This window comes from Rousettus aegyptiacus, unplaced genomic scaffold (assembly GCF_014176215.1).
Source record: "Rousettus aegyptiacus isolate mRouAeg1 unplaced genomic scaffold, mRouAeg1.p scaffold_m13_p_6, whole genome shotgun sequence".
NCBI lineage: Eukaryota > Metazoa > Chordata > Mammalia > Chiroptera > Pteropodidae > Rousettus > Rousettus aegyptiacus.
In genome coordinates, this window is record NW_023416309.1 from 54423622 (window position 1) to 54443908 (window position 20287).

A 20287-nucleotide genomic window follows, 5' to 3' on the forward strand; every position below is an offset into this window, starting at 1 on the left:
ATTCACACATGGTTTAACTTTTCTTACAAATGCCTCTCCTGTAGCTCTCTGCCTCCAAAATGACAATGCAACCGCACCCCACAAGACTGGCTGGCAAAGTCTGACTCGGGAGAGAATTTCAAGAATCTTTTAGCCTCTGATATATAATCCCTTTTATTTACCTACATTTAATTGAAGACATCTGTAAGTGGTGCCACACAAAATGTAATTCAGACTTAGAAATGTCAATAAAAATGTGCGTGAGGGAGAGGTCCTAGCAGGGGCCTGCACATCAGTGCTACAGAGCCCCACGAAATTAGGAATATAATGGAAATACGCTGCCTGACTTGACGAGGTGATAAAAGCTCTCTTCCCATAAAGCTTAATGAGCTCTATTAGTCTTCAGCTTACAGGAATGTAAAAGGGTCAGCCCCCACAGAGGGAAGTAACTGACTCTCCACACATGGCTCTATTCAAGTGACAGCAGATCAAATTACTGATGTAATTACTATAACCTGACAATTTTGCTGGATTCATGTGGCAGTTAACTGTTTAAGACTTACAACAAAGGGACACGGTTCCTTCATAATTTTTTTTTTTTTTTTTGTGAATAGTAAATTTTGTGAAATTTAAAGTCTCCTTCATCGTCAACTCCAAGTTTCATGTATTTTATTGTCTTAACTAGAATTATTTTTCTTTCATTCAAAATTAGGGAAGGCGTTTGGGTAGTTAACTCTATTTATAATTTTCCTTTTCCAGCTAAAACTTAAGTTTAATGGCAAAATTAAACATTAAAAGACTCCCACCGTTCTCCTGCCTTGGCTTACTTTGACTCTCGGGCTCTGAGTGGGGGCAAAGGAACAAAGTCCTGAGTTCAGTGCTGCTGGAAGCGTCGGGGAGAAGCCTCTAAGCGATCGGGCAGCCCTATGAGATTCCAGGCCAGAAAAATATCAACAGAAAGCCTTCGAGGATTCCCCAAATACTTCAAGAAAAGAAAAGCACGCCGATCACCTTTAATTTTGATTTTTTTACTCTCCCATATGCGTAAGTCCAATAAGAAATAGATCGATTTAGTCGACGTGAAATACAACTCCAGATTATTAAGTGGATCAGAGAGAAAATTACAGAAAGCACCACTAAGCTTCGATCATACCTTCCCCCTCTGACTTTTCACTAAAGATTTAAAACTTCCACACACACGTTCTCAGTATTAACCAGAGTGGCAAGACGTAATTCAAAACGTTGGTACGACTCTAGGTGTATGATGAGTACACACCACGCCCTGTCCACACCTGGGAGAATGAGAAGGTGAAGACAGTGGTCCTCATCCGGAGCAGCTACAATCCAGCTGGGAAGGCAGACTGCCAACCACACTGCAATGTAAGTATCAGCCTCGTGTGCTTTTAGCTGAGTCCTGCCAAACTGCGGGCTGAAGCCTGCTACTCTCAGCCTCGGCCTCACCTAACTTGCTCATTCATTCATTCAACAACTATTTACTCAGTGCCTCCCATGTACTACGTACTATCCTAAGAATGGAATAGGGAGACAAGAAAAAGAGGCTCGTCTCTCACTGACCTTACATTTGAGCGTCTGGAAGTGAGGACGATTTACAAACCTTTGCCGTTGCTTAGTAACCTCTTCAAACTGCTACTTGCCCCAGTGAGGTGGACGTCAAGCTCCAGCCCCTCAATTTACTCCATGTGCAGGTAAGAATCTAGCCTAACTGCCTTCTGCTCACAACTCTTATTCTTCGTTATGCCTCTAAGCTTTTGTTAAAATGAGAATCCAGACTCAAACATTATCAAGATTGCCCCTAAGCTAAGTTCCTGCCAGTCCCTTTTTCTTTTGAAGACTAGACCATACATCACTTGACTGCTCCACATCATCCGGAGACGTTCCCTGGTGTACGTCACAGTCAGACACCGGCTACAGGAAGCATCACCGGAAACCTGCCATGCTACCTCTACTCCCCAGTGCAGCTCCTCACGGAAGAGCAAAGGGTAAGACGACGTAACATTTTATAGTTAATATTAACATTTTGTGTATTTCCTTCCTAATTTCTGAATGCTTAATTTTTTTTCTAAATTTAGATCTGTGGCGTAATTTTACACCCTGTTTTTACCTTAATCTAGCAAAAGTATTGTTCATCGATATGTACTCATGAACATATACGCATAATCCCCATTTTAATGGCTGTGGGGTGTTCTATCACATGGCTGGCTGTACCAAGATTTATCTGACATTTCCTCCTGTTGGACACTCAGGTTATTTATAAATTTATAAATTTTCTGCATCATAAATAACACTGTAATAAACATACTTATGCAAGTTTTGTCCCATCTTTGTTTCTCTAGCAGTGATTCTTAGACTAGAATTACTCAACTACAAGATATAAATTTACATAAGCTCTTTAATGTACATGACCAAACTGACTTCTACAAAGAATAAGGCTTAATAACATCTCATCACATCTTCCCAAGCATTCGCTTAAAAAAAAAAAAAAATATCCAGATAGGTAAAAAAGCTGTATTATCACTGTTTTTTAAAACCGTATTTCTCTGATTACTCATAAAGTTGAACTTTTAAAACATACTTATTACCATTTATATTTCATCTCATCAACAACTACCTGATAAAATCCAACCAAATATTATGCAGAATAGGACATTTTAAAAATTGGTCCTAAGAGATCATTATACTAACCTTTTTATCACTTTCCATAAATTGCCTTTTAACTATGTTTTCATGAACAAATTAAGGATTTTTTACAGAATGAAATCTAATGTTCCCGTCTTTTCCTTTGACACTTCCCATTCTTCTAAGCTTGGAAAGTGCTTCGTCCACTAAAGATTATATAATTTATACTGTGAAGTTTTTTATTGTTTTTGTTTTTGCTTTTATACCAAACTATAAAATTCTGCGTGACAGGCACTGAGCTCGGTGTCCGCCTCACATTACCTCATTTCATTTAATAACCCTGTATTATCTCTGTTTTCAGACTGATCAACAGATGAATGGTTTGTTCGAGGGATTCCCCAGTGGCTCTCACTCCAGAGCCCAGACCCCTTCCACTGCACAGTGTTGTTTCTCACTGGATCCCGGACACTAAGAAACCGTAACAAGTCCGGGCGGTCCCGGCCACTCTGGTGCCATCGGTTTCCCCTGGCAGTCACTCGGACTGGCCACCAGGAGTTTCAATGCGCCGGGCTGAGCCAAACCACACAGGAGCTTCGACAACCGCACGCACACAATGGTACAGAAGCACGATGGGAACCAACGCCTCTGTGTGCAGAGGTCCAAGAGGGTCTCGCCAGGGACACAGCATCCAGGCTCACCCTAAGAAGGACATGATTCAAACAGGCTGGGAATCGGGGAAGGGAGCACAAAGTGACACAAACAACAGAGGCAAAAGGACACGTGAAAGGCCGGAAGGCGCGTGTTACTGCGTGGGGCTGAAGCAGAGCCTGGGGGAACAGAAAACAGTAACTAAGATGTGAACGGCACTTTACACCTGCTCCCACGTCCGCGGCTTCGCTTGAGAGGTGAGAATTATCAAAACGCCGAGGCCCGGGGAAGCTGTGATTTGCCCACGCGGCTAGTAGTGAAGACAGGATCTCAGACCCGTGTCCGGCCCAGAGCCCAGTCATCTCTCCACACGCCCCGCCGCCTCCCTGCCCTACGCCTTCTCAAAGCCTCACCCACCTGCCCGTCATTCCTTACCAACTGCAGCTCACGACGATTTCTGGTTCTATGAATATCTAACGGTTTTTCTTCATCTCACAATTTTATCACTGGAGTTTCAGTTCTACATTGCAGAATCATTATGAGGATTAAATGAGAAAGAGAATGAAGCGCCCAGAACAGTGCCTATTACAGGAAAAGTTCAATTAAAGGTAAGTCCTTTGCTCTTCCCTAATCAGCTCATGGATTTTAAAAAGCTCTCTCGAACCAAATGAAACTTCCTTGATGGCGGCCTCTGCCTATGACTGCTCCGGCTCTCTTTTAACACCAGGGCAGTTAAGAGAGAATAAGGCTGATGTTAAACAGTCATGGGAGTAGGAGATACAATACGGCTCTTTAAATAAAGAACTGATTTCGCTCTACTTATTAAAAAAGAAAATACATTCAAAAAGAGGCAACGACCTTCACCTGTTATGAAGGTTAACAGCTCAAAAACTTACAGGAATTTTTATCAAAAAAAGGTCTACATTCATCTCGTTACTGTTACTGAAGAATGCATGTGTAACAACAAAATGATCATTCCTAAGTTTATCAATAAATGCCCAAAAAAAGATACCAACAGTGATGTTCAACAAGCAGTTCCAGTATTAAGGTCAGTGAATAAACTTACCTCCAGAGGTGAGCTGCAAAGGAATCTTGTGAACTGCAGAATCACATTTGAATAGAATCAATTTCATCCAATAAATGGGCAGAAAAAGAAAAAAAAGGAAAAATTATTATACAATTTTTCAATATGAGCATCTAAGTAAACCTAAAAGTCTGTATAAAATTAATGCTTTCATACATCAAATAACTCATCCAGAATAAAATTCGATCTAGCCCATGAGTAGGTATCTGACTCTTTGAAATAATTTTAATAAACATTTAAAAAATCTGTATAAAAACAAATAAAGCACAAATTAATCCTAAACTATTACATTTTCAAAAGTTTTATCTCGCAACCCCTGTATAATAAAACTAAGAAGGGAATCAGCAAACTTGTGACCATAAATGTCACAGGCAGAGCTAAGTAAATGCTGAGTGAAGAAAAAGCTATAAACTAAAGGGGGAGCCAAGAAAAGAGAGAAAGCCAAGACCGAGAGCAGAGGCTGGGGCCAGAGTGGAAGCGAGCGGGTCACTTTCTCCGCAACCTGGACCTGGGCTGCTGCATTGACCCTGCTCTGCCCTTCGCCTTGTCCTCGGCCCCACGTGCGAATCTCTTCTCTCTGCTCTTTCTCTGACACACAGAGAGGCCTACAGAATTTCATCTGAAACTATGTATGCTGTCTCTCTGCATTTAAATAAAGAAACATAAATTGGTGGGTGGGGAGGGCCATGAACAAACAACAAAATAAATTGCAGGTTAGCTCTGAAACTGCAGACTGTCACAGAGCTTCATACATATTCATGACTGTAATTCATGTTTTCTTACATATTATTTACAAAATCAACATTTCAAATCCTTTGAGATGTACTATAATGATAAAATACCTAAGTAGTCAAACTCTTGATCTTTCCAAATGCAAATTTACTACAAAAATGGCAATGGCAGGCCTGTTTCCAGGCACTTTTGGACTTCCTCTCCACAACAAAGCTAGCTGGTAATGTGAATCTCTTTTAGAGACACACACAGAAATACTTCTCCATGAAATTACACGACGTCTAGGATTTCCTTCAAAATCACTGGGGGGGTCACAAGGAAAGTAATGGGGTGAGTGTGTCAGATAAAACAAGACTGGCCATTATATTATAATAGTGGGGCCAGGAGATGAATACATGAGAATTCATTATATAATTCTCTCTACTGAGTGAATGTTTAAAGTTTTCCACGATAAAGTTCAAAAAAGATGGCAGACACTTCCTCCCCCAAATACTAAAGTGAAGACATTCCTAAAATATTACTAGTACATGCCAAAGCCACATAATTAACTAGTATCATCTAGGTTCTAGATAGGGTGTACTTAAATACAGACTATAAGAATTTTTTCTTAAATAAGAGCAATATGCAATGCAATTATATAAACTGTTAAGAGAACTTTCTGAAAGTGCAAGGTATATCAAAATTTTAAGTTTTCATAAAGCTGATAGGAAACAAATAACTTTGTTGAAATTTATAGTGCAACCTTCGTGGCCTTAGATTCTTTTAATAGTAGCCAAAGTAAGACAATCCTGACCTTTCCTTCCAACAGTAAAGAGTTGAAAGACTAATTTTTAACAGTGGAGAAAAATAAGGCATGATGAATTTTTTATTTTTAAAATGAGAAATCAGCTATTGTGGGGTGTCCGTTAAATATATTATACATATTAAACTTTAAAATTTAGAAGTGGTTCTGGTTTGGTAATTACGTCACTTTATTTTTTTATTTCTGTGTGTGTGTTTACTTTTATTGTATATTTTTCTGAACTGTTAGGCACGATTTTCTGGGGGTGTTCAGACTGCCACAATACATGTCAGCAGAGAAGTGTGCTGCCAATTCTGAACATTTCAATTTTGGTTTGTTTGAGTTGTTGGCTTTCTTTATTTTTGAAGTCAGCATTCTTTATTTGTATCAACTGCACTTTTTTTCTCTATCTCTGAGAACTCCAGTTGTCTTTTTCTCCCTCCTCCCCGACTCTACACTCAGATGAACCATATGATGTGGAAAGGTGTCCTGATGAAAAGATGAGGATGGGAGCTCTGAACACTTGTCAGTGTTTCCCCTAGAATTAAAAAAACTAAGAAATCTCTTTCCTTTCCCCACCCCCTCCCCAATCTCTTGTGCTGCATCAGTAGAAAGAGCTCTGGTTAGTTTTATGAAATGCAATATCTAACCCCTTTTTCTCTGGGAAAAAGAAACTGCAGTGACTTGAAGCTGAGAATGTGGACAGCACCTCGCTCACACACACTCATCCTCCGGCTGCAGGGAATCTCTCGCCCTCCTCTTAGCTGCATGCATTCAGTGCAGTGTAGTAAACACACACCAGAGGTGGGTTTGAGACCCAGGCTAAGGACAGAAGTCACTTTAGCTAACAATAAAGAGAAGCATATAAATATACTCTCCAAGAAAACTGATGTCTCCTTGAAGCTCCAATAATGTACATGCATCTTTGTCAGGTGTACGTGTAACATTCTCATCACAGCTTTTTCAAAATAGATCTACACACTCTTGTCCTGCTTGATTGAAGCTGCCAAATCGTGAAATATATAAATAAAAGTTCTCAGTCCCCAAAAGAATAAATACAGAATAAATCGCAAGATACACGTGAAAAAGCCCCAAAATGCTGCTCCTCGATTAGTATACCAGAAAAACTCATTGCTATTTCCTTTCAGTTAATTATTTAAATTCTTTCATAATGAAATTACATATATTATATTCAGTACAAATGGTAATACTTTGAAAAAGAACAATTATAAAAAATCAAAAATAATGCAAAATACGTTTTGTATATACACTGAAATTGACAGTAGAAATAGACACCTTTTAACAAATACCACCATGATATCTAATAGGTATAAAAAAAAACTGCTCAATTTTGCTGTGAATCTAAAATTTCTTGAAAAGGGCTATTTTAACAATAACAACAAAGACTATGACTACCACTGGCAGCCCACAGTAGGACCATTTTTCTAACACAGTCATACTAATATCGCTATTCAAAACATATTGTGTCATGGGTATAGTTAGCTAATAGGTCTAAGAGAAAGATCCTATTCTAGTTATTTAGGCATAATGTTGACAAAAAAAACTTTAACATGTTTTACAAAATCTTACTGACTTTACAAACAGGAATACACTTCATTCTAGAAACTGTAGGTAAACACAACCATCGTCTCTATGACCTATTTTAAAGATTGCTTCTAAGAAATACTTTGATTAAAATAGTTGAAAACAGAACAACCTGCCTGACATCTGGCTTTTCAAATTTATATAGGTAAGTTTCTTGTCAATAACATTATCAATAACATTATCAATCTGATTCACTTGATACAATACGTAAAATTTTGTCAACTGTTCTGTCAACTCTTGAATTCTTTTAAACATAAAGATTATGCTCAAAAAAAAAGGATTATGGTCTACACTTAGAATCCAAGCAAAAAGGCAGCATTTGAAAGATCTCTTTGGCCTTCCAAAAAGAGAGACACACACAGGTCGGAGTCCTTGTTCCCGTCTACCCTGCGACCTCGCTTCTCCCGAGGCACCCTTCCCCACCGCCCCGACTGCCTCGCTATCTGCCCTTGCAGCCTGTCTCATAACATGTGCTCATGCCCTCCGGAGAAGGACTTAATGCTCACCAAAACCTTCTGAAGTTTTCCAAGCACACGAAATTGAAGTTAGACCCCCTGTCAGTTATGATTTAGTAAATTTTTCCCCCCAGACTTTTTATGAACCATGCCAGTCATGTGGGGGTGGGAGGGTGCAATAAGGAGGAGAGAAGACGACACAATGGCAATTTCGTCAAACTCTTCCGGTAAAACGATACTCGATCGTTTATCTTTGTAATATAAAATATTCAACGTATAAGTAATTAAAGCTATGTTCCTGAAATGCCTTTTCTATTTAATAAGGAATCATGTTAAATTCCTTTAAAGAAAAAAAACATTGAACCGTAATTTTTACGAGACAAGCTACAATTTTTTCTAAACCAAGGAAAATCAGTGAGGTGTACCTGTTTAAGTGGAATTCCAAGTCTTTTTTTCCCCTCTTTAATTCCACCCCCAATTCCACCCCCAACCTATGGATGCTGCCACTCCCCTCAAGAGCTGGATCGCTGAGGGCCGGGCGTCTCCCCCAATGCACTCGCGCGTGCACCCAGGGCCTGGCGCCCCTGGAGTCTGGTCCGTGGCTCCACCTGGGGTGCAAACCCAGGACTTTCTGCATGGAAAGCAGACGTGCTAACCACTACACTGGGAGCCCCCCGGAGAATTCCAAGTCTTTAGCTGCTCATATAGATTATCCGAAATTTCCTTGCATAAACAAAACACTTCCGGTGGTCCTATTTCCTTGGCCTTTCACCCTAGTACATGCTACTTGCTATCTTACAAATTGTCAGAGACAATCTCAATAAAGTCAGAAGAACAGAAGCAGAAATCCTTCAACTTCATTTAATCTATTGCTTTCCATCTTCATTTAATCTAGTTACATGACCAGCGAGTTTTCTTCGTTTTTTTTTGGTTTGTTTTTAATTTCATGCAACATTTATACATTCCACAGGACTAATATTCCAGAAAACTCACCCTAGAAACACTGGCCCCTGTGAGTTCTCATTTCCCCCAACCTGTACTGAATAGAAATATTCACGGAAAATACCCTGTAAGGCTGTTTAGTGCCAGAAAACTCTCATACAAACTATCAAAGAATCAGTGACCCTTTTTTCCTCCCGTTTAAGAGTTATGGTTCCTACCCAATAATATCGGTCAAGGGGGTCCTTGCAAGATTTAGCACCTTGGATTGAGGAATGGGCTCATGCTCAAATCAGCACCATGGAAGGAACTATAACAAAATGCCTCTTGAAAGAGTCTAATATCTGCCCAGAATCACAAAAGCCCATGATACTAACACACAGAGCTATCTGTCAATGTTTTACTCTAAGTGCTGATTCCACAGTTTGCTAATATATATCCTAATTAGTGAGCTACTTCAATCCATATTCTTTAATTTCTAAGAGCAACAGGGCTTTGGGCTATAATCAAATTATTCACTGATACCTCATGTGTTCCTCATTATAACAGTTCTGTGTGTTACAAACAGTAGCTTTATATCTATTAACACAAATAGTATACATTTGAACTTATTAAAAACTCATTATTTACTACCTCCAACTTTAGTATTTGTTTCTAAAATTAAAAGGTTACATTTGCAATATAAATCTACAAATACAGGTAGGAATATAGTAATTCTATAGCTTGAAGAGCTACATTCAAAGACAACGGCATCTAAAAGAATCCTGTTGTGCTTCGACATCGCCAGCAGCAAACAAAATCGCCATAAATACAGTTCGCGTCAAACGCAAAGGAAAAGAAGTTCTTGGCAAAGTCACCAAAAGGACACCCACTGAAGAAAGAGCCAAGTGCTGGAGACTTCGTGTGCTGAGCCCAGGACCATCCTCTTCCCATGGGAGAGCCCTTCTTCCCCAGGACCCGAACCACCCAAAGACCTACTTGTTCACGACATTAAATGGAGGACTTGTGCACAAAATATTACTATATCTCATAAAAGTGTGGGAAAATTATAAAAGTGTGTGTAAGGGAAAATGTATCTTTTTTTAAGTCAACATTGGGACCAAAGTTTTATATAAATAAGAGAACCCATTAAATCTGTTGCTTTCTTAGTCTGTAAACTGAGTGCTCAGAAATGCATCAAAACTGAGAAGTTTTAAAAACTGCATCTTCTTTTTGCCTTTCTGGGTTCTCTTTCTGGTGGCCTTTTGTGGCCCTTTTGGGCCCTTTGTGTTGGTTATTGTGCTGGGACCATGTGCCTCCTTGGGGCATACTCTGTCTTTCTAAAATATATTTTTAATGAAACTATTAAATCTCAAAAAAATAAAAATAAAATAAAAAAATAAAAACTGCATTATTCTAAAAACAATATTTTCCTAGTATCAGTGTAGGTATTTCCAGATTGGGAAAAAATATTCAGAATATACATATACGTGAAAGAACTCATGACCAGAGAATAGAGAAAAAAAAACCTCTCACGATCAATAAAGACAGGAGAGCCCAGTTTTTACAAGTGGAACAAACTCTTAACAGACACTCTGCAAAAATTAGTATATTCGAATAGCCAATAAATTTATGAAAAGGTGCTCACTGAGTCATCAGCAAAAGGCAAATTAAAACCCCAATACGGTACGACGAGGTACTCAGCAGAAAGACTAAATAAAGTGAAAACGTCAGACAGTAACAAGAGCTGGCGAGCGGGGAGACCTCTCGCACGGCACGCCCACCGCGGCAAACGCGCCGCGTGCACAAACGATGTTCGCCCGCGAGCCAGCAGTGCAGCTCCCGGGCAGGCAGATGCACCCGAGAGAAGCGAGGGTTATGGTCATCAAAACACATACCCAAAAACGTTCGCAGCGGCTTTATTCACAATAGTCAAAAACTGGGAACGAGACACATGCCCATCGACAGCGGCACGGACTAAGCCACCGGGCAGCGCCCACGGGGCGGGTGCCACGCACCGCTGCAAGAGAACACTGCGGTGCCCTGGAGAGGAGCACGCAAGAGAGGGGGAGAGAGAAGGAGGGGGAGAAGGAGGGAGAGGGAGGGGGGAGAGAGGGGGGGGAGAGAGAGAGAGAGAAAGGGAGGGGGGAGGGAGGGAGAGGGAGAGAGGGGCGGGGGGGGAGAGGGAGAGAGAGACAGACAGAGAGAGGGAGAGAAGGCTGAGTTAAAAAAAAAAAAAAAAAGGGAGCCACAGAAGAGTGAATGACCCTCGATCACATTCACATGCAGCTCGAGCACAGGCCAGAGGACGGCCACAGAAGTCAGAACAGAAGTCACAACGGCGGGACGCTGAGCAGGAGGGGCCGAGGGAGCCGCTGGCTGGAAATGCGCTCTCAGTCTGCCGGGTGATACAGAGAACGCACGTATGTAAAACCTCGGCAACTGAACACCTACGATTTATACACTTAATTGTATATAAATTTTAAAAATAATTTCAAAAAAGGAAACAGAAAGAACCACTGAGTTCCTCCTGAAGATTTTCCCTCAAAAATCATTGAAACCGCAGAATCTACAGTTAGAGGTTATCCTGGCCATTATCCAGTCCAACTTTTTATTTTACATCTTGATAAACTGAGTTCCAGAAAGGTTACATGACTTTACAATAACATTTAGCAAAACCAGGGTTAGAACCTAGGAACTGGAGCCAGCCTACGGTTCCGTCACTATGCCAAGGGCTAAACGCCGCCACTGCTCAGAACTCACTAGCAGGCAATGAGAGGCAGAGGCGCTAACCACGAAACTGTGGCCATCAACAGGTGTTCCACAAGAAAACGAAGCACTAACAAGTCTACGACAAATTCTGCCAACGAAGGACAAAAGGAATGAGGGGACTGAAAATGTTGACAAGCGACCCCGATAGGGAGGCGCCCCATGCCTTGCGCTCCGGCCTCGCCAGGGTCCCCGCTGTTCTGCGAACAGGTCCCGCGCTCGCGCGCCAACCTGAGCAGCGGCCCCTGCAGACGCGCACGCGCACTTCGTCCCGGTGTCGCCGGGGAGCCGCTGCGACAGCGCCCGCTCCCGACACCCTGGTCCCACGTCGCCTGCACGACTCTATCCCTCACCTCTTCTCGCTTCCCGTTAGCGCGAACCACTGTCGCTTCGCCGCATGCTGTACGTGTCGCGCACTTCCTCACCAGCTTCTGTCTTGTTAACTGGGCTGCACCCCCAGCATCTAAGCCATGCCTGGCACAGAGAAGGAGCTCAACAAATATTTGCTGTTTAAATGCCTACGAATTAATCGATTCATAAACAAATAAATGTTCACACTCTGTTCTTTGTCCCTGTCGCCCCACGGCCCCCTGGCTACTTTGCAGAATTGGGTCATCGGGAAAAGGAGAGGTGCGCAGAGCAGCAGTCACCAAAACCACGAGCTGGGGTCCCTGCAGAAGCAACCCATGGCCCCCTTGTTACGTCTTGTTAGGAACACCGTCAGTCCTTTAATTTCCTGCAGGTAAACTTGGCAGAGAGTGAGGACAAAACTAGGTTATCATTTAAATGACACTAAAAGACTTCAAATTGACCTTGAAAAACCGGGGGTCCTCCAAAATCTGAATGACATGAATTAGGGATAAGCAGAAAATGCCACGAAGCCAGACATAAAAATTAGAAGAAACCCACAAGACAAAACTTATTTCAAAAGCCCTCTGTTCGAAATACTTCAAAATACAAAATAGAATATCTTATCAACTATTAAAAACTAAAACCTGATTATATTAACAATGGTTATTGATACTGCTTGCATACTTAATCAGACCAACTGGCTCCAAGCAAGATCAAATATTTCCACATGATGACGGCTTCATTTATTTCCAGTAACTTTTATTATTAGTAGTACTTTAACATTTTTAACATTAATGCAAACTTATGAAGTTTTTGAATATATTTTAAAATTTATTTTACTTGTTAGCTAAAATGTACAACAGACCAGGACATACTCATCTGTGCATCCCTAAAATCTCCCACAGAGACTGGAACACGCCAGGAATTAAATGTTTATACGTCTGGTTGCAGCGAAGAATCACGGCCAAAGAGAAAGAAACATGGGAGCCATTCTCAGTATAAAACTTTGAACTATTTCTAGAATGACTGTCTCAGAGAAGCTTGTGTGTACGTGTGTGTATCATATTTACAGACCTACACAAATATATTCCCTACTTTCACACATCCTTAAAAGAAGAATTATGCTCTGGATAAATAATAGAGTATATAATTTTTTACTTTTATAACTAACTAGAAGAAAACCAACTACTTATTAATCTTGCAAACAGTTACCTAAAATTATTTGGCATATTACATGAATTACCACAGCAAAAACACAAATTTTCCTTGTTTAGATCAGTCATCAATAGGTAGTATTGTTCCCTTGTCAAGCCATTACTAGAAGGTCATAAAACTCGAAGCTCCTCAGATTTAATGGGAAACGCAGACCTAAAACACAACTAGAGACAAATGGCGCTCACAAGGTTATTCCCATCACATGAGCTTCGCAATCACTGAAACGTGGTTAACCCACGGTAGGTAAATTTCTCAATACTCAGAAAACTAAAAGCAGCTTTTACTTATGACAGAAAAACAACGGTCAAGAGCTTTTGACATCATTTGAATTTTCCCTTTGCTTAGCATCACAAGTTTCAAGAACACTATTTTCTTTTGGGCAGTTTTCCGTTTGGCGACAAGTCCTCTCTCTCCAGCTGTTTCTTAAGAACAGTCAACTCAGCTGCTCATTCATTCAGCGAGGGCTCCCTGGGCCTCTGCCATCCCGGGCGCTCTGCTGTGCACTGTGTGATTCTCCCGACTCTGGCACAGTATTTTTATAAGTCGGTGTAAGAGCACAAAGTATACTATAGATTATGGGTGTCCAATAAAGCTAATTTTTCAAAAAGCGAGATCTGCTCTAAGAATAAGCAAAGAAGCTTAATCACCAGGGTAAAAAACCAGAAACATCCATCATCCCTTTGTCTCCAGTTCTGAGTAAAGTAGCTAAGAAATACATGTGTCTTTACCAAATTATACCTTTTATAGGATTTGTGACTGAAAAGTAATTTAGAAACTAAAATTACAAACTTATGAACCAAACTGAACAGTTTTGAATATTATTACTTTTCTCCTTTGAAAGGACTAATTCTAACTTAATATTAAAATTTAAAACATGTGACACATTTTAACTGGATGGCTAGAAGTGTCACCAATTTGCCCTCAGTGTCTCTGATGACTCCTAATGGTTGAGCATCATGTGCACCCCAGCAAACAAAGTTTGGTCAATGACTATTTAGCTAAGCACCTTTGCCTTTATTTAATCCTCACAACAAACCCCAATGTACTAGTCCCTGCCCTTGTTTACAAATGAGGAACCTGAGGTGAAGAAAGCTGAACAATAAGGAACTTGCTCAAAGCCACTCAGGTAATACAGGTGGGGAAGCTGAGACTTAAGGCAGGAAAATCTGATCAGACCTCACACGGTCACCACGGATGCCACTCGGCCTTCGTGTTATCTATATTCTCACCCAAAATGTATGGATCTCTGAGCGTAACAAGCACCGTGTGGCAGGACTGGTGTCATCATCACACCACTCGACCTCAGTCATTTATCACTGTGCACATCGGTCCTCATGCAGGTGGTCAATCAAGAATCGACACCCGTTGCATGCCAAACATTCCATTTGACACCTAACATTCCACTTCATTCTCTCATTCCTCGGCTTTTGGAAAACAATGTAAGTATGTACACATTAACTGTAATAGTTACTGTTATACTTGTATTAAGTTGTAACTTACCTAGAAGTCAATTATCAAGCTACTCTAGAATTTCAGACATTCAAATCAGGGATAAAACCCTCAAAGAAAGCAATACAAGTCACAATGAAAATTAAAGAGGCATTTTCCAGTGCTTATGTCCCCAGCTCACAGCAGAATCCCTCAAGTTCCTTTGGCCATTTTCCCCTTGACTGTTACTTTACTAGCAATAAACTTGGCGTTCTAGTTTCCAAGACACTTACGAACACTTCCACGCCTCCCTTACACCTGGCTCTACCTTCCCGCTGGCCCGACACTGTAATTTACTCACTTATCACGCTTCCTGTTTAATGCCTGTCTCTGACTCTCCCTCCCCTGGAAAGTGAGCTCCACGGGAGCGAGGGATCCTAATCTCATTTCCTCATTCGCTAACTGTGCCAAATGCCTCTCAAACAGTACCTGGCACGTACTATGTGCTCAATAAATATTTTAAGACACACATCAAGAAACCACAAATCAGAAATGGAAAGAATGTTAAAACTAGACAAACTAACACAGCAAGAATTGACAGCAAAAATAGGAAAAAAGATTAAAACAGAGTCACTTTAGAGGGGAAAGTAGTCATCTGAGGGCATGTGGCACATGGAAATAAAAGACAAGACATTACTAACGGACAAGTCCTGCTCAGCGCTCAGTTTGAGAAGGTGGGAAAGAATGCAATACATCTGGGAAAAACTGTCATTTTACATGATTTGAGTACATGAAGTTTTAGCAATAAAGATGTTTCAATTATCTGGGAAATTTGCTTTTGGTGAACTTTCATTCACTGATATCAGTTATTCGATATGAACTCTTTAGGCTCACTGTATCTTCTTATGGCAATACGTGGTCCAGTGCAAAATGCACTGAAATTTGTAGACATTACTCTGCCACTAGTCACCCAAGTTATCTTGGACAAATTACTTTAATTCTCAACAATCACTAAGATCCTTTTGTCTCTAATGTTGTATAATGGTATGATTTTCTGATGACACAAGTTTTTAGAAATTATTGACCAAAATAAACTTTAAGAAAAAATGTTTCCCAGCGCGAGCTGTAAATCAGCCCCTTGCAGTTCCCCCCAAATTACCATTATGCTGGGGGTACACAGTGACTCTGCTCTAGTTTATTTAAATAAATGATTCAAAAGCTTTGGGATTCAACTACTCAGTCTTACAACACACCCTAAGACAGACTACAATACAAAAGTGCCCTGACTTAGGGGTTGCTCATAAAGGTGGCTTTTTTGATTGAATTGCACAAATAATTTCCTAAGCCCTCTACTTCGTTCAAACAAGTTAGCCCTGGCCTCAAACATAGGAAGAAAAAATTTCGAAATGCTCAGAGCTTGCCTTCATTCAAATTCTGTTAATTATATGACAACAATTCATAAAATAGCACATGGCTGTCCGGTTTGTTTGCATAACTAAAGTGTCAGTCTGATACAGTGACTAATTTTCTAAACATAAGTTATTATTTTCAGATACACAGAGTAAGACTATTAAGAAGGAAAAATGAAGCTGAAAGCTTCTATAAGTTAAGTTCAGGAAAATGCTGAAATCTTTAACAACCGAAGAATCACTTGTTAACGATCATATTCAGTGCCTCAATGGCAAAGGAAAAGCATTTCTCCATATCTCACAGGCTGTGGATACGCAGCTCACACACCCCTCACAGGACCGGGACTGAGCCAGCGTCAAGGCGCAAATCTGTGCTGGACCTAGAGCGCCACCTGGTGGTCGGAGTGAGACCACAACCCAGGGATCTACTGTCTCCTTGGATTTCTCCGTAAGGTCAGAATGGACCCATTGCGACTTTTCCCCCTTTCAAAGGCTACCACGTCTGCTGTCTAACCGTGTATGCCTGAACACAAAACTACTTTCCCCAAAGTAAGCATCCACCAGAAGTGAAGCGCTCCTTACATTTGAGCCTCTCACAGGAAGTTCTCTGAATTTAGGAAATAGCACTTTCCATGAAATAACCTTAATCACTTATTAAATTTAAATGAAATCACCTGATGGAATCAGAAAAAAGCACAGGAAAAAATGGCAATTTCAGGAAGATGCTTTTAGATAATCCAGCAAACAAAAAGTTGGGACCTAAGGCTGTGCTGGCCACACTGAGGCTGAGTGACAGGTGCACTGCGCTCTCTACCCACCCACGACTGCGAAATGTTGCTGGAGATTTCCAATGTTAAAGTTTTTTTAAATTAACATAAAAATGTATCATTCGGATTTAGTTATTAATCCTAAGACTATGACTTTCAAATACTTTCAAATACCTGAACTTTCATAAAAAGCTTTTTAACCTATAACTGCTCTAAAAACCAGTTTGTTAACATTTTGCTCTTTAAGCCTTTTAAAAAATTCCTTTAAAAACTAAATGTAACACTGTGAACATCATGATTACCTACAGGCAAGCAGAGAAAGCCTGGCCTGACGTTACTTAGCTGGGCATCTGTGGCCTGGGAGGGCCCTTCCACCAGCTTGGGCAGCAGGCTCAGCGGGCTCAGCGGGCTCAGCGGGCTGCTGTGCTGCTCTGAACGGACGCGAGCACGATGGGCTCTGCAGTCCACGCCAGACGAGGCTCCAGTGCCGACAAAGACACTAGCAGGTGACAAACTATTTCGCCTGCGATGGCTGTTTTCTTGTTCCTGACGTGTGCTTGTGTGACAGAGCGGAAGGAAAAATGAAAACGTGGAACGGGGTGACCATGAGCCTGAGAACCCCACTCTGTCTAATTGGACAGGGAGCGGTATGCCAGCGAAAGGAAATCCTTCTGCGGTCGGATCTTTAATAGAAGCTCATTTAAAGCAGGCAGGCGTCCACTGCAGATAACAAAGCATGGGGCGAACAGTTTGAGAAGGGTTCTAGTCAACACAAGAGGAGACTGAAATCAGAGGAGCCACCATCCGATGGGGGTGGCTGTCCAACCCTTCACCCCAGCCCCGAGGGTCACAGGCAAGAAAAGGCAGGGTACATAATAATGATGCCACGAGCGAGCCCTCCCTGCTTGACACTGGATACACCCCAACACACGACCACACAGTGACTGATAAGCAAAGCACTCAAGACGAGCTTACCTTCTATCCTCCCCAACTACACTTCAGGTAAAAGACTCAACCTCACAACAGAAGTAGGGATAGGAATATACATCCCTAAAACTTAAATCGAATTTCTTTTCATCCTATAACAATACAACCGTGATATTATATACACACATATATCACAAAATCACGTCACATGCTTGTCCTACAGAGGGGAAATAGGGGCGCACCATTAGCCTGCTTCTGCTGTGCGAATGGAACACTTCTCAGGAACCAGTTGGACGAGGTCTGATTTCTTAATTAAATCGCCATTTTGCAGTCCCTCCCGCCTTCCCATAGCTACTGATTCAGGCAAGGAACATCAAAAGATGCTAAAATGATTAGATGATAGGTTGTCGGGGGAAAAAGTTATTCAATATCTCAACCACATAATCCCACAGACTACTTTTTAAACAGTAAGGGTATAATATGCCTTTACGATGGAAAAATCTAATTACAAAAGTGAAAATGTCACTGAATAAAGAGATCTGATGGCTGCCATCCAATCAAGTGAGCAGGCCTAGCATCACAAATAAGGGACAAGGTGGGGGGGGGACAATTAAGGGACAAGCTGACATTATGTGCTGTCTGACATGATACAACTGGACAAAAAAGCTGGCACAACCCTGGAAAAACTGTTTGGCAGTCTCTAAAAGGCTGGACATCTGCATACCCCAGACACAGCAATTCCGCCTAGACAGACACCCAACAGAAATGAACCCGTGCGTCTGCCAAGACACGTCCAAAGATGTACACGGGGGGCTCTCTTCACAGCAGCCTCAAACCAGGAGCTGCTCAAACTCTCGTCAGCAGCAGAAACTGATGAATTACGGCATCTTCATAAGGTGAACACTATACAGCAGAGACTCACCAATCTACAACATGCGATAACATATATGAACTGCACTAACAATGCTGCGTGAAAAGAAACCACAAGAGAGTACACAAATACGATTCTATTCACATAGAGCATAAAACAAGCAGAGCTTCCACAGTCTTGCACGTCAAGAGAGCACTGGCAGTGACTGGGAAAGGAGGAAAGGGGCCTTCTAGAGACCAGTAGTAGTCGACTTCTTGATCTGTAGCTGACGTCTCGATCTGAGAGCCAGTTTTAAGAGCAAGTTCAATTCATAAAAATTCATGTATCTGAACACTTATGTGTAGTTTTGTATATAAAAATATATTTTATAAAGTTTTTTTTAAGTACACATAACCTACACCTAAAAACATTAAGGCTGCATCTAATCACTAGGAAACACTTGAATCCCAAATATAAGGCAGTCTAAAGACAACTGGCCTACACTCTTGAGAAATATCGGTCATAAGAAAAAAATAAAAAAAGACTAAAGAAAGTTAACAAACCATCTTATAAATATAACATAAGCATAACAGTTCATGCAATGCATGAAACTCCACTGGATACTATATATTTTTAAATGCTATAAAAAGTATTTTTGGTATAATTGGAAACATCTGAATATGAATTCCGCTATTAACAGAGTTTATTAATTTTTTAAGAACAATAAACACTGTGGTTATGTAGAATGTACTTTTTCTTAGGAGAAGCATGCTTAGTATTTACAGGTGGTGTATTATCCACAGGTTCCTACCAAGTGGTTTCAGTAAAAAAAGAAAGATAAAGGGAATGTGACAAACTTAACTGATGAAATTTGGTGACCATCTAAAGGTGTTCATTGTAGTCTTTCAGCTTTTCTGTTCATAAATTTCAAGTTTCCAAGTAAGAAATTGAGGAAAAGAAGTCAGTATCACAAAAAAATAAAACAGAAGCTGTTCTAGAGGTAAACAAAATATAAAATAACAACTAAATCTAATACGTGAACCTAGATCAGATGCTAATTTTTTTAAAATGAGAAAACATACATAAGACAAATACGAACACAAATATATTACATGATATTTATAAATTATTGTTAATTTTCTTATGCTTAAGAATGATAGTACATTTTGAAACGCACATCTTATTTTCAGAGATGGCAGCTAAAGAATTTAGGAGTAAAATGTCATACTGTGCATTGTAAAATAAAATGATTCATACACAAACAAGATAAAGCACACACGGAAACGCTACCCACTGCTGCGCCGAGGCGATGAGTGTATGGGTCATCAGCACACTATTCTTTCCATTTTCCTTTACGTTTGAAAGTCTATAATGAAATGTGGAAAACAATTCAGTCAAATGCTTCCAAAGTGTGAGGAGACTACTGGAGCTCTGACGGCAGGCTGCATTTCAAATTGTTTTAAAGAGCTGAGATCAACTTTCATTATTCTACAGAACAAATGGCACTTAATAAACATTATCAGATAATCGTATGTTCCACACTATCGACAAAATTTCAGCTAAAAATCTCCTGTTTATATCATGTGGAATTACTGGTATTTTCGAAAACAAAGATTCTTAAGTGCAGGTTTCATATTGTATTACCCAAAGATGGGTCACAAATTATTCTCGTTTTCATTTATACCGTATTATTTTCTGATACTCCATCTACCTGCATGATTGAAAATAGTAA

General features: G+C 40.5%; 1 protein-coding gene across 7 annotated transcripts in view; it reads right to left on the bottom strand.

Moving 5' to 3' along the window:
* ATE1 (arginyltransferase 1) overlaps window positions 1-20287 on the bottom strand; it is a 120614-nt gene that overhangs the window by 77248 nt on the left and 23079 nt on the right. For all 7 annotated transcript variants that reach the window (XM_016149091.2, XM_016149090.2, XM_016149089.2 and 4 more), the window contains exon 8: window positions 4331-4363. In XM_016149091.2, coding sequence (XP_016004577.1) covers window positions 4331-4363 — 33 coding nt within the window. The remainder of the gene's footprint in view (window positions 1-4330; window positions 4364-20287) is intronic.